Source organism: Crinia signifera, chromosome 7 (genome assembly GCF_055691185.1).
Source record: "Crinia signifera chromosome 7, ASM5569118v1, whole genome shotgun sequence".
NCBI lineage: Eukaryota > Metazoa > Chordata > Amphibia > Anura > Myobatrachidae > Crinia > Crinia signifera.
Genome location: NC_139223.1, coordinates 3151873 through 3165487, shown reverse-complemented (window position 1 = coordinate 3165487; position 13615 = coordinate 3151873). Strand labels below are relative to the sequence as shown.

Here is a 13615-nt window from a genome sequence, read left to right as displayed (position 1 = left end):
CTCACCTGGCCACTGTCACCTCTTCCACCTAGCCACTGTCAGCTCTCTCACCTAGCCACTGTCACCTCATCCACCTAGCCACTGTCAGCTCTCTCTCACCTAGAGCCAGATGTATCAAGCTTCAAAAAGTGATAAAATTGAGAGTGATAAACAGCCAGTCAATCAGCTCCTACCTGCCATGTCACAGACTGGGTTTGAAAAATAACAGGTAGGAGCAGATTGGCTGGCTGTTTATCACTCTCCATTTTATCACTTTTGAAGCTTGATACATCTGGCACCTAGCCACTGTCACCTCTTCCACCTAGCCACTGTCACGTCTTCCACCTAGCCACTGTCAGATCTCTCACCTAGCCACTGTCACCTCTTCCACCTAGCCACCGTCAGATCTCTCACCGGGCCACTGTCAGCTCTCTCACCTAGCCACTGTCAGCTCTCTCGCCTTGCCACCTTTAGCTCTCTCACCTAGCCACTGTCAGCTCTCTCACCTAGCCACTGTCAGATCCCTCACCTAGCCACTGTCAGATCCCTCACCTAGCCACTGTCAGATCCCTCACCTAGCCACTGTCAGCTCTCTCACCTAGCCACTGTCAGCTCTCTCGCCTACCCACTGTCAGCTCTCTCGCCTACCCACTGTCAGCTCTCTCGCCTACCCACTGTCAGCTCTCTCGCCTAGCCACTGTTAGCTCTCTCACCTAGCCACTGTCAGCTCTCTCACCTAGCCACTGTCCGCTCTCTCACCTAGCCACTGTCCGCTCTCTCACCTAGCCACTGTCCGCTCTCTCACCTAGTCACTGTCAGATCCCTCACCTAGCCACTGTCAGCTCTCTCGCCTACCCACTGTCAGCTCTCTCGCCTACCCACTGTCAGCTCTCTCGCCTACCCACTGTCAGCTCTCTCGCCTAGCCACTGTTAGCTCTCTCACCTAGCCACTGTCCGCTCTCTCACCTAGCCACTGTCCGCTCTCTCACCTAGCCACTGTCCGCTCTCTCACCTAGCCACTGTCCGCTCTCTCACCTAGCCACTGTCAGATCCCTCACCTAGCCACTGTCACCTCTTCCACCTAGCCACTGTCAGATCCCTCACCTAGCCACTGTCACCTCTTCCACCTAGCCACTGTCAGCTCTCTCACCTAGCCACAGTCAGCTCTCCTATCTAGCCACAGTCAGCTCTCCTATCTAGCCATTGTCAGCTTTCCTACCTAGCCACTGTCACTTCTTCCATCTAGATACTGTCACCTCTTCCACCTAGCCACTGTCAGCTCTCTCACCTAGCCACTGTCAGCTCTCTCACCTAGCCACTGTCAGCTCTTCCACCTAGCCACTGTCAGCTCTCTCACCTAGCCACTGTCAGCTCTCTCACCTAGCCACTGTCAGCTCTCTTCCCTAGCCACTGTCAGTTCTCCACGTAAGCGTGTCCCAAAAACCTTATTGGTTCCCTTTAGTCGTCTCCTAGACTTTCCTCTTTCAGTTATATTTCTGAACTTTTTGGGGGGGGAGCACCACCAACCATAAACTGCTAGTTGGAGTTCCTCTAGATAGAAGCTCTCATATTGGTTTCTGTATAATTATTACTTGTCTCTATGTTCTGGAATTTTCTACAACCCGCACTCAGTAGGACTTGGGATAACTCAGAAACATGTATGTAAGGGATAGGCCGGAGTCCAATATGTGCAGCACAGCTTGCTAAGTCTGCTCGATGCACTACACATACAGTGCTGCATGTGGCTCAGAATCAGGCCCACAAGCACTTTCTCTGCTCTCAGCTGACACTCACCTTCTGGGCTCTCCTTCAGGTGACCTTCATGGTCGGTTTTCACGTTGCAGTGACGGCTGAACTGGGAGACACTCTAACGATGACCGCCAATGTGACCAGGTAACCGACCACTGCTGGGTGTGATGCACCAACTGGGGCTGGCGTGCCAGGTGGTAAGCATTCCCCATAGCTCATCTCCAGGCGCAGTCTGAGGTGTTCCAATTCTGCGTACTGGTATACCTTGGGGTGCCATGGAGCAAATGTCAGGGTGCCATAATGTGGTTGTCCAGGACCAAATCAAAGCATTTATGGTCAATGTGATGTATCAGTAGAAGCTTTATGTCAGGACATGGGAGGTAATGCTAATGCATTCACAAAGCAGCGATTGTACAGGAGATACTATGTCACTGCGCATACGTGGGAGCTGGAGTGCACATGCCAGAGGCGCTTCTAGAGATGATTACGCCACGGCCAGTCTCTGGCCACCAAGGTCACTAGGGAGCCCTAGTGCTGTTCCTGATTCTACGGTGCATGCATAAATCTCCAGGAAAATGGCGGGTGGCCATCTTCCCAGTGATTTCATTACTGTGCATGTCAGGAAAACCGCCACTGCGCCATTATCCTGGTGATTTCTGCTGCTGCCAACGCAGGACTCCGGAGGGCAAGTATCTAAAAAAAATGGGTACACCCATTATAAATACGCCAGTGGCGTACGCGCAACTAATGAATACTGAGGGTGGGTGCACCAAGATATTACACTCCACATTTAGCAGAGAAAAGCTCGCCTTATTCCGCATTTAGCTGAGAAAAGCTCGCCTTATTCCGCACTTAGCTGAGAAAAGCTCGCCTTATTCCGCACTTAGCTGAGAAAAGCTCGCCTTATTCCGCATTTAGCAGAGAAAAGCTCGCATTATTCCGCACTTAGCTGAGAAAAGCTCGCCTTATTCCGCATTTAGCTGAGAAAAGCTCGCCTTATTCCGCACTTAGCTGAGAAAAGCTCGCCTTATTCCACATTAAGCAGAGAAAAGCTTGCCTTATTCCACATTAAGCAGAGAAAAGCTCGCCTTATTCCGCATTAAGCTGAGAACAGCTCCCCTTATTCCGCACTTAGCTGAGAAAAGCTCGCCTTATTCCGCATTTAGCTGAGAAAAGCTCGCCTTATTCCGCATTTAGCTGAGAACAGCTCGCCTTATTCCGCACTTAGCTAAGAAAAGCTCGCCTTATTCAGCATTTAGCTGAGAACAGCTCCCCTTATTCCGCACTTAGCTGAGAAAAGCTCGCCTTATTCCGCATTTAGCTGAGAAAAGCTCGCCTTATTCCGCATTTAGCTGAGAACAGCTCGCCTTATTCCGCACTTAGCTAAGAAAAGCTCGCCTTATTCAGCATTTAGCTGAGAAAAGCTCGCCTTATTCCACATTAAGCAGAGAAAAGCTCGCCTTATTCCACATTAAGCAGAGAAAAGCTCGCCTTATTCCGCATTTAGCTGAGAAAAGCTCGCCTTATTCCACACTTAGCTGAGAAAAGCTCGCCTTATTCCGCACTTAGCTGAGAAAAGCTCGCCTTATTCCGCATTAAGCAGAGAAAAGCTTGCCTTATTCCGCATTAAGCAGAGAAAAGCTCGCCTTATTCCGCACTTAGCTGAGAACAGCTCGCCTTATTCCGCACTTAGCTGAGAAAAGCTCGCCTTATTCAGCATTTAGCTGAGAAAAGCTCGCCTTATTCCACATTAAGCAGAGAAAAGCTCGCCTTATTCCGCATTTAGCTGAGAAAAGCTCGCCTTATTCCACACTTAGCTGAGAAAAGCTCGCCTTATTCCGCATTTAGCTGAGAAAAGCTCGCCTTATTCCACATTTAGCTGAGAAAAGCTCGCCTTATTCCGCATTAAGCAGAGAAAAGCTCGCCTTATTCCGCACTTAGCTGAGAACAGCTCCCCTTATTCTGCATTTAGCAGAGAAAAGCTCGCCTTATTCCGCACTTACAGTAGCTGAGAAAAGCTCGCCTTATTCCACATTTAGCTGAGAAAAGCTCGCCTTATTCCGCACTTAGCTGAGAAAAGCTCGCCTTATTCCACATTTAGCTGAGAAAAGCTCGCCTAATTCCGCACTTAGCTGAGAAAAGCTCACCATATTCCACATTTAGCTGAGAAAAGCTCACCATATTCCACATTTAGCTAAGAAAAGCTCGCCTTATTCCGCATTTAGCTAAGAAAAGCTCGCCTTATTCCGCACTTAGCTGAGAAAAGCTTGACTTATTCCGCACTTAGCTGAGAAAAGCTCACCATATTCCACATTTAGCAGAGAAAAGCTCGCCTTATTCCGCACTTAGCTAAGAAAAGCTCGCCTTATTCCGCATTTAGCTGAGAAAAGCTTGCCTTATTCCACATTAAGCAGAGAAAAGCTCGCCTTATTCCACATTAAGTAGAGAAAAGCTTGCCTTATTCCACATTTAGCTGAGAAAAGCTCGCCTTATTCCGCATTAAACTGAGAAAAGCTCGCCTTATTCCGCACTTAGCAGAGAAAAGCTCGCCTTATTCCGCACTTAGCTGAGAAAAGCTCGCCTTGTTCCGCATTTAGCTGAGAAAAGCTCGCCTTATTCCGCATTTAGCAGAGAAAAGCTCGCCTTATTCCGCACTTAGCAGAGAAAAGCTCGCCTTATTCCGCACTTAGCTGAGAAAAGCTCGCCTTATTCCACATTTAGCAGAGAAAAGCTCGCCTTATTCCGCATTTAGCAGAGAAAAGCTCGCCTTATTCCGCACTTAGCTGAGAAAAGCTCGCCTTATTCCACATTAAGTAGAGAAAAGCTCGCCTTATTCCACATTTAGCTGAGAAAAGCTCGCCTTATTCCGCACTTAGCTGAGAAAAGCTTGCCTTATTCCACATTAAGCAGAGAAAAGCTCGCCTTATTCCGCACTTAGCTGAGAAAAGCTCGCCTTGTTCCGCATTTAGCTGAGAAAAGCTCGCCTTATTCCGCATTAAACTGAGAAATGCTCGCCTTATTCCGCATTTAGCTGTGACATTTTACAACAGATTAAAAAAATTTTGTAACTCTGGCACATTTGACTAACGAGGGCGTCTAGAAAACAAATGAAGGAGGCAGATTCTCAGTAGATCCGATATGTTTAAATAATTTTTTTTCGTAATTTTTAAAATATGCAACAAAACAACGTGTTTTGCTCTCTCCACAGTGATAATGGCGGAACTGTCAATGAACAAATGAAATCTAAATCTCAAATAAGAGTGTTGTACGCAATCTATGTGACTGTCAGCAGGTGAGAGAGACCAACTTAGCGGAGACAGTCAGTGGGAAGGAGACAACTCAAAGGTTCATTAGACAGATAGAGATGATTGGATAAATGATAGTCAGGACTCGGAGACAAATGAAGGGCTCATTGACAACGACTGGGTTACATTGCTAACAACTGCAAGGGCCTGGAGAAAATGTCATAGCATTGTAATCACTCATGGAAGTTTCTATAACCGCTTATAGCAGGCACGTCCAAACTATGGCCCTCCAGCTGTTCTGAAACTACAAGTCCCATCATGCCTTGCCACAAATTTGTTATTAGGGATTGCTAAAACTATGGCAAGGCATGCTGGGAGGTGTAGTTTCACAACAGCTGGAGGGCCACAGTTTGGACATGCCTGGCTTATAGTATAAGATTCGAATGCAGCCAGGAGTGCGATACCTGACCAGGTCACATACTACAAATCAGTGTCGTCCTGCGGCCAGGGCCGGCTCTACCATTAGGCAGGTTTAGGCAGCCGGGATCAGGGGGGGGGGGGGGCACCACCAAGTCTGCCTATCCAAAAATAATGGCTGTCTATGAGGATCCTTGTTGTACTTAATGCAGGTGGGGGCTGTGGGACCTCTAAGACCTCATCTCTATACTTTCCCCTCGAGCATTTTTTCCTACCTTGCTGCACCCTTCTCCTTGTACCTTTGTGGGTGGCAAAAGGGGGCCTACAGGGAAAGCAGGGGACATGTCCACCTTCCCGGGGGCTTGGAGGACCACATGATTTTTGGGAGTCTCCCTACCATTCCGGAATGTTAGGCAAGTATGCCTTAAGGCAGTGGTTCCCAAACTTTTTTGAATCACTGCACCCTTGAGTATCAGAAATTTTTTTAGAAAATAAATATAAAATTAAGTAGATTGGTTTTAAATGTCATCCTTAGGGTTAGTTATGTGGTGGTGGACAGGGCTGTGCTTCTGTTTGTTCACATTTTATGATTGGCAGCCACAAGCACTAGTTTTGTTTATAACATTGCCCATAACATTTTTTAATTGGTCCTGGACCACCAACCTAGGGCACCCCTGCAAGTGTTCCGAGGCACCCCAGGGTGCCACGACACACAGTTTGGGAGCCACTGCCTTAAGGGGTTGGAAAGTGGGTATTGGTGGCAGTATGGGGGAGCAGTAGGTTGAACTTTTGTCTAGGGTGCTGAGAAGCCTTAAACCGGCCCTGCAGCGTCCCCTGTATAATAATCACTAAAGAAATGTAGTATTATTTTATGATTATTAGTTTTGTCACTTTTTATTTATTCACACTTATATTATTGGAATACTTTGTCATCACTGGTTGTACATTTATACCTTTATTATCAATAACTGTGGCTGCAGTTACCTCCCGTCTGCATGTAAATGTCTATGTGATATTCTTACATCATAATTTATTGATTTATAGTTGTTATATAGCGCACACATATTCCGCAGCGCTGTACAGAGACTATTATTACCAGTTATTATATAGCGCACACATATTCCGCAGCGCTGTACAGAGACTATTATTACCAGTTATTTATATAGCGCACACATATTCCGCAGCGCTGTACAGAGACTATTATTACCAGTTATTATATAGCGCACACGTATACCGCAGCGCTGTACAGAGAATATTATTACCATTTATTATATAGCGCACACATATTCCGCAGCGCTGTACAGATAATATTATTACCAGTTATTTATATAGCGCACACATATTCTGCAGCGCTGTACAGAGACTATTATTACCAGTTATTATATAGCGCACACATATTCTGCAGCTCTGTACAGAGAATATTATTACCAGTTATTAGATAGCGCACAGATATTCCGCAGCACTGTACAGAGAATATTATTACCAGTTATTATATAGCGCACACATATTCCACAGCGCTGTACAGAGACTATTATTACCAGTTATTATATAGCGCACACATATTCCACAGTGCTGTACAGAGAATATTATCACCAGTTATTATATAGCGCACACATATTCCGCAGCGCTGTACAGAGACTATTATTACCAGTTATTATATAGCGCGCACATATTCCGCAGCGCTGTACAGAGAATATTATTACCAGTTATTATATAGCGCACACATATTCCACAGCGCTATACAGAGACTATTATTACCAGTTATTATATAGCGCACACATATTCCGCATCGCTGTACAGAGACTATTATTACCAGTTATTATATAGCGCACACATATTCCACAGCGCTGTACAGAGACTATTATTACCTGTTATTATATAGCGCACACATATTCCACAGCGCTATACAGAGACTATTATTACCAGTTATTATATAGCGCACACATATTCCACAGCGCTGTACAGAGACTATTATTACCAGTTATATTATATAGTGCACACATATTCCGCAGCGCTGTACAGAGATTATTACCAGTTATTATATAGAGCACACATATTCCACCGCGCTGTACAGAGACTATTATTACCAGTTATATTATATAGTGCACACATATTCCGCAGCGCTGTACAGAGATTATTACCAGTTATTATATAGAGCACACATATTCCGCAGCGTTGTACAGAGACTATTATTACCAGTTATTATATAGAGCGCACATATTCCACAGCGCTGTACAGAGAATATTATTACCAGTTATTATATAGCGCACACATATTCCACAGCGCTGTACAGAGACTATTATTACCAGTTATTATATAGTGCACACATATTCCGCAGCGCTGTACAGATTATTATTACCAGTTATTATATAGCGCACACATATTCCGCAGCGCTGTACAGAGACTATTATTACCAGTTATTATATAGCGCACACATATTCCGCAGTGCTGTACAGAGAATATTATTACCAGTTATTATATAGCGCACACATATTCCACAGCGCTGTACAGAGACTATTATTACCAGTTATTATATAGCGCACACATATTCCACAGTGCTGTACAGAGACTATTATTGCCAGTTATTATATAGCGCACACATATTCCGCAGCGCTGTACAGAGAATATTATTACCAGTTATTATATAGCGCACACATATTCCGCAGCGCTGTACAGAGAATATTATTACCAGTTATTATATAGCGCACACATATTCCGCAACGCTGTACAGAGAATATTATTACCAGTTATTATATAGCGCACACATATTCCGCAGCGCTGTACAGAGACTATTATTACCAGTTATTATATAGCACACACATATTCCACAGCGCTGTACAGAGAATATTATGACCAGTTATTATATAGCGCACATATTCCGCAGCGCTGTACAGAGAATATTATTACCAGTTATTATATAGCGCACACATATTCCGCAGCGCTGTACAGAGATTATTATTACCAGTTATTATATAGCGCACACATATTCCGCAGCGCTGTACAGAGATTATCATTACCAGTTATAATATAGCGCACACATATTCCGCAGCGCTGTACAGAGATTATTATTACCAGTTATTATATAGTGCACACATATTCCGCAGCGCTGTACAGAGACTATTATTACCAGTTATTATATAGCGCGCACATATTCCGCAGCGCTGTACAGAGACTATTATTACCAGTTATTATATAGCGCGCACATATTCCGCAGCGCTGTACAGAGACTATTATTACCAGTGATTATATAGCGCACACATATTCCGCAGCGCTGTACAGAGACTATTATTACCAGTTATTATATAGCGCACACATATTCCGCAGCGCTGTACAGAGATTATTATTACCAGTTATTATATAGCGCACACATATTCCGCAGCGCTGTACAGAGATTATTATTACCAGTTATTATATAGCGCACACATATTCCGCAGCGCTGTAAAGAGACTATTATTACCAGTTATTATATAGCGCACACATATTCCGCAGCGCTGTACAGAGATTATTATTACCAGTTATTATATAGCGCACACATATTCCACAGCGCTGTACAGAGACTATTATTACCAGTTATTATATAGCGCACACATATTCCACAACGCTGTACAGAGACTATTATTACCAGTTATTATATAGCGCACACATATTCCGCAGCGCTGTACAGAGACTATTATTACCAGTTATATTATATAGCGCACACATATTCCACAGCGCTGTACAGAGAATATTATTACCAGTTATTATATAGCGCACACATATTCCACAGTGCTGTACAGGGAATATTATTACCAGTTATTATATAGCGCACAAATATTCCGCAGCGCTGTACAGAGACTATTATTACCAGTTATTATATAGTGCACACATATTCCGCAGCGTTGTACAGAGACTATTATTAACAGTTATTATATAGCACACACATATTCCACAGCGCTGTACAGAGAATATTATTACCAGTTATTATATAGCGTACACATATTCCGCAGCGCTGTAAAGAGAATATTATTACCAGTTATTATATAGAGCACACATATTCCACAGCGCTGTACAGATACTATTATTACCAGTTATTATATAGCGCACACATATTCCGCAGCGCTATACAGAGACTATTATTACCAGTTATTATATAGCGCACATATATACCGCAGCGCTGTACAGAGAATATTATTACCAGTTATTATATAGCGCACACATATTCCGCAGCGATGTACAGAGACTATTATTACCAGTTATTATATAGCACACACATATTCCTCAGCGCTGTACAGAGACTATTATTACCAGTTATTATATAGCGCACACATATTCCGCAGCGCTGTACAGAGAATATTATTACCAGTTATTATATAGCGCACACATATTCCGCAGCGCTGTACAGAGACTATTATTACCAGTTATTATATAGCGCACATATATACCGCAGCGCTGTACAGAGAATATTATTACCAGTTATTATATAGCGCACACATATTCCGCAGCGATGTACAGAGACTATTATTACCAGTTATCATATAGCACACACATATTCCGCAGCGATGTACAGAGACTATTATTACCAGTTATTATATAGCGCACACATATTCTGCAGCGCTGTACAGAGACTATTATTACCAGTTATTATATAGCGCACACATATTCCCCAGCGCTGTACAGAGACTATTATTACCAGTTATTATATAGCGCACACATATTCCGCAGCGCTGTACAGAGACTATTATTACCAGTTATTATATAGCGCACACATATTCCACAGCGCTGTACAGAGACTATTATTACCAGTTATTATATAGCGCACACATATTCCGCACCGCTGTACAGAGAATATTATTACCAGTTATTATATAGCGCACACATAATGCGCAGCGCTGTACAGAGATTATTTATTACCAGTTATTATATAGCGCACACATATTCCGCAGCGCTGTACAGAGACTATTATTACCAGTTATTATATAGCGCACACATATTCCACAGCGCTGTACAGAGACTATTATTATCAGTTATTATATAGCGCACACATATTCCGCAGCGCTGTACAGAGAATATTATTACCAGTTATTATATAGCGCACACATATTCCGCAGCGCTGTACAGAGACTATTATTACCAGTTATTATATATCGCACACATATTCCGCAGCGCTGTACAGAGACTATTATTACCAGTTATTATATAGCGCACACATATTCCACAGCGCTGTACAGAGACTATTATTACCAGTTATTATATAGCGCACACACATTCCGCAGCGCTGTACAGAGACTATTATTACCAGTTATTATATAGCGCACACATATTCCGCAGCACTGTACAGAAAATATTATTACCAGTTATTATATAGCGCGCACATATTCCGCAGCGCTGTACAGAGATTATTATTACCAGTTATTATATAGCGCACACATATTCCGCAGCGCTGTACAGAGACTATTATTACCAGTTATTATATAGTGCACACATATTCTGCAGCGCTGTACAGAGATTATTATTACCAGTTATTATATAGCGCACACATATTCCGCAGCGTTGTACAGGGAATATCATTACCAGTTATTATATAGCGCACACATATTCCGCAGATCTGTACAGAGAATATTATTACCAGTTATTATATAGCGCACACATATTCCGCAGCGCTGTACAGAGACTATTATTACCATTTATTATATAGCGCACACATATTCCGCAGCGCTGTACAGAGAATATTATTACCAGTTATTATATAGCGCACACATATTCCTCAGCGCTGTACAGAAAATATTATTACCAGTTATTATATAGCGCACACATATTCCGCAGCGCTGTACAGAGACTATTATTACCAGTTATTATATAGCGCACACATATTCCGCAGCGCTGTACAGAGATTATTAGCAGTTATTATATAGCTCACACATATTCTGCTGCGCTGTACAGAGATTATTAGCAGTTATTATATAGCGCACACATATTCTGCAGCGCTGTACAGAGATTACATACAGATAGTGGTAGATGCTCAAATTAGTTCAGTAAAACTTTTCAGGTGCATGCAAGGGAGGGGTTAATACTTAGTAAGTAACAAGACATTGGTTCCCCCGCACACTGAATAGTTTTAGCAACCAATCTTGAACACTACATGATAATAGAATTCAGAGATATTGGTTACATATACCTGCGCAGGTGTATGATATGCCCCCAAGCCGCGTCAAGGCTTCTCTGTATATTGGGGGTCCCTAGCGGTATATCTAGGTGCAGGGTGTGGCACCCCAAAAACTATCATAAGCTAGGAGGCCCAGTGCGGCATGCCAGTGAGATACTAAGTGTTAATAATTAGTGATAGGAAGCCGAAGCTATACATAAAGAGAGAGATAAATGAAATGTAATTAAAATAAGAGAGAGTGTTAGTGAGGGAAAAGTGTTAATAGAATGTAAGGGCATGCCGCACTAAAGCCACCCAGCCCATCCAGTCCAGGAGCACCGCACCCCACACCACTGTACAGAGATTATTATTACCAGTTATTATATAGCGCACACATATTCCGCATCGATGTACAGAGAATATTATTACCAGTTACTATATAGCGCACACATATTCCGCAGTGCTGTACAGAGAATATTATTACCAGTTATTATATAGCGCACACATATTCTGCAGTGCTGTACAGAGAATATTATTACCAGTTATTATATAGCGCACACATATTCCGCAGCACTGTACAGAGATTATTACCAGTTATTATATAGCGCACACATATTCCGCAGCGCTGTACAGAGAATATTATTACCAGATATTATATAGCGCACACATATTCCACAGCGCTGTACAGAGACTATTATTACCAGTTATTATATAGCGCACACATATTCCGCAGCGCTGTACAGAGATTATTATTACCAGTTATTATATAGCTCACACATATTCCACAGCGCTGTACAGAGACTATTACTACCAGTTATTTATATAGCGCACACATATTCAACAGTGCTGTTCAGGGAATTTTACTACCAGTTAGTTTATAGCGCACACATATTCCACAGCGCTGTACAGAGAATACACTTACCCGTACTCACTGTTACAGCCTAGAAGAGTCCAGCAAATATCACAACTATTCCTCCAGTGACGCCAGCGTGCGACATGTGTACAAGGTAAGGACATATACGTGTACAAGGTAAGAACACAGGTATAGTAGTTATATATTCCTTTTAATTATACAGTTCTATAGTACTTCAGAAAGTACTTCGTAAATGTAGTGCAAACACTGCAGTGTAATATAGATCTCACTTTGAAGAAAAACCCCACCCAAATCTAATTCTCTCTGCACATGTTGCATCTGTCCCACCTTGAGTGCCCATGGTTCTGTCCATTTGAGAAGGAATTTGCCTCTAAGAGTGAACTAGAATAAGGCCCTTGGTGCACTACAAACACTAGCAAGCACATGGCTGTCAAGTGATAACACCATATTAAGTAGTAGTAGTAGTACGTTTATTTATAAGGCGCCGCAAAGTGTCCGCAGCGCCGTACATAGCAAACAAAAAACTAATGACAAGGTGACGTACAGGGTGTGTTGAAAAATACAGTATAAATAGGGGTACAGCTGGTAGAACTAAAATCAGCATCAGTTCAGAAGTAGGTGTGGAAATTGTCGAGGAGACTGAAGATGAAGTAGAGGAAGGGAAGAACAGGACAGGAGGACAGGTGAGGTAAAGAGGTAGGGTGAGTACGTGAGGCAGGAGGACCCTACTCATAAGAGTTAACATACTAAAAATAGGTGGGTGGACGAACGAAAAACAACAGGATAAGTAGGAACGGAGGGGAACGAAGGCAGGATAGGAGGATCAAAAGAGGTTAGGAGGAGGGATAGGCTAGTCGAAAAAAGTGGGTTTTGAGGGAGCGCTTGAAGGAGGTAAGGGAATCAGAAAGCCTGATGGGTGGCGGTAGGTTGTTCCAGTGCAGGGGGGCAGCGCGAGAGAAGTCTTGGACACGGGAGTGGGAGGAGGTGATTAGGTGAGAGGTCAGTCGGCGGTCAGCGATGGAGCGAAGAGGACGGGAGGAGGTGTGGATAGAGATCAGTGAAGAGAGGTAAGGAGCAGTGGAGGAGGAGAGAGCCTTGTAGGTGGTGGTGAGGAGTTTAAAGAGAACTCGGAAAGGAATGGGGAGCCAGTGAAGAGATAGACAGAGGGGGGAGGTGGAGGTAGAGCGGCGGGAGAGGAAGATGAGCAGCAGCGTTAAGAATGGATTGGAG

The 13615-nt window shown here is 43.4% G+C and overlaps 1 protein-coding gene across 3 annotated transcripts in view; it reads left to right on the top strand.

The window, feature by feature from the left end:
• LOC146019726 (integrin alpha-M-like) overlaps positions 1-13615 on the top strand; it is a 99031-nt gene that overhangs the window by 69031 nt on the left and 16385 nt on the right. For 2 of the 3 annotated variants that reach the window (XM_083152237.1, XM_083152236.1), the window contains exons 22-24: positions 1793-1872; positions 4937-5020; positions 12452-12518. In XM_083152237.1, coding sequence (XP_083008363.1) covers positions 1793-1872; positions 4937-5020; positions 12452-12518 — 231 coding nt within the window. The remainder of the gene's footprint in view (positions 1-1792; positions 1873-4936; positions 5021-12451; positions 12519-13615) is intronic. The other variant, XM_083152238.1, reaches the window with a different exon arrangement.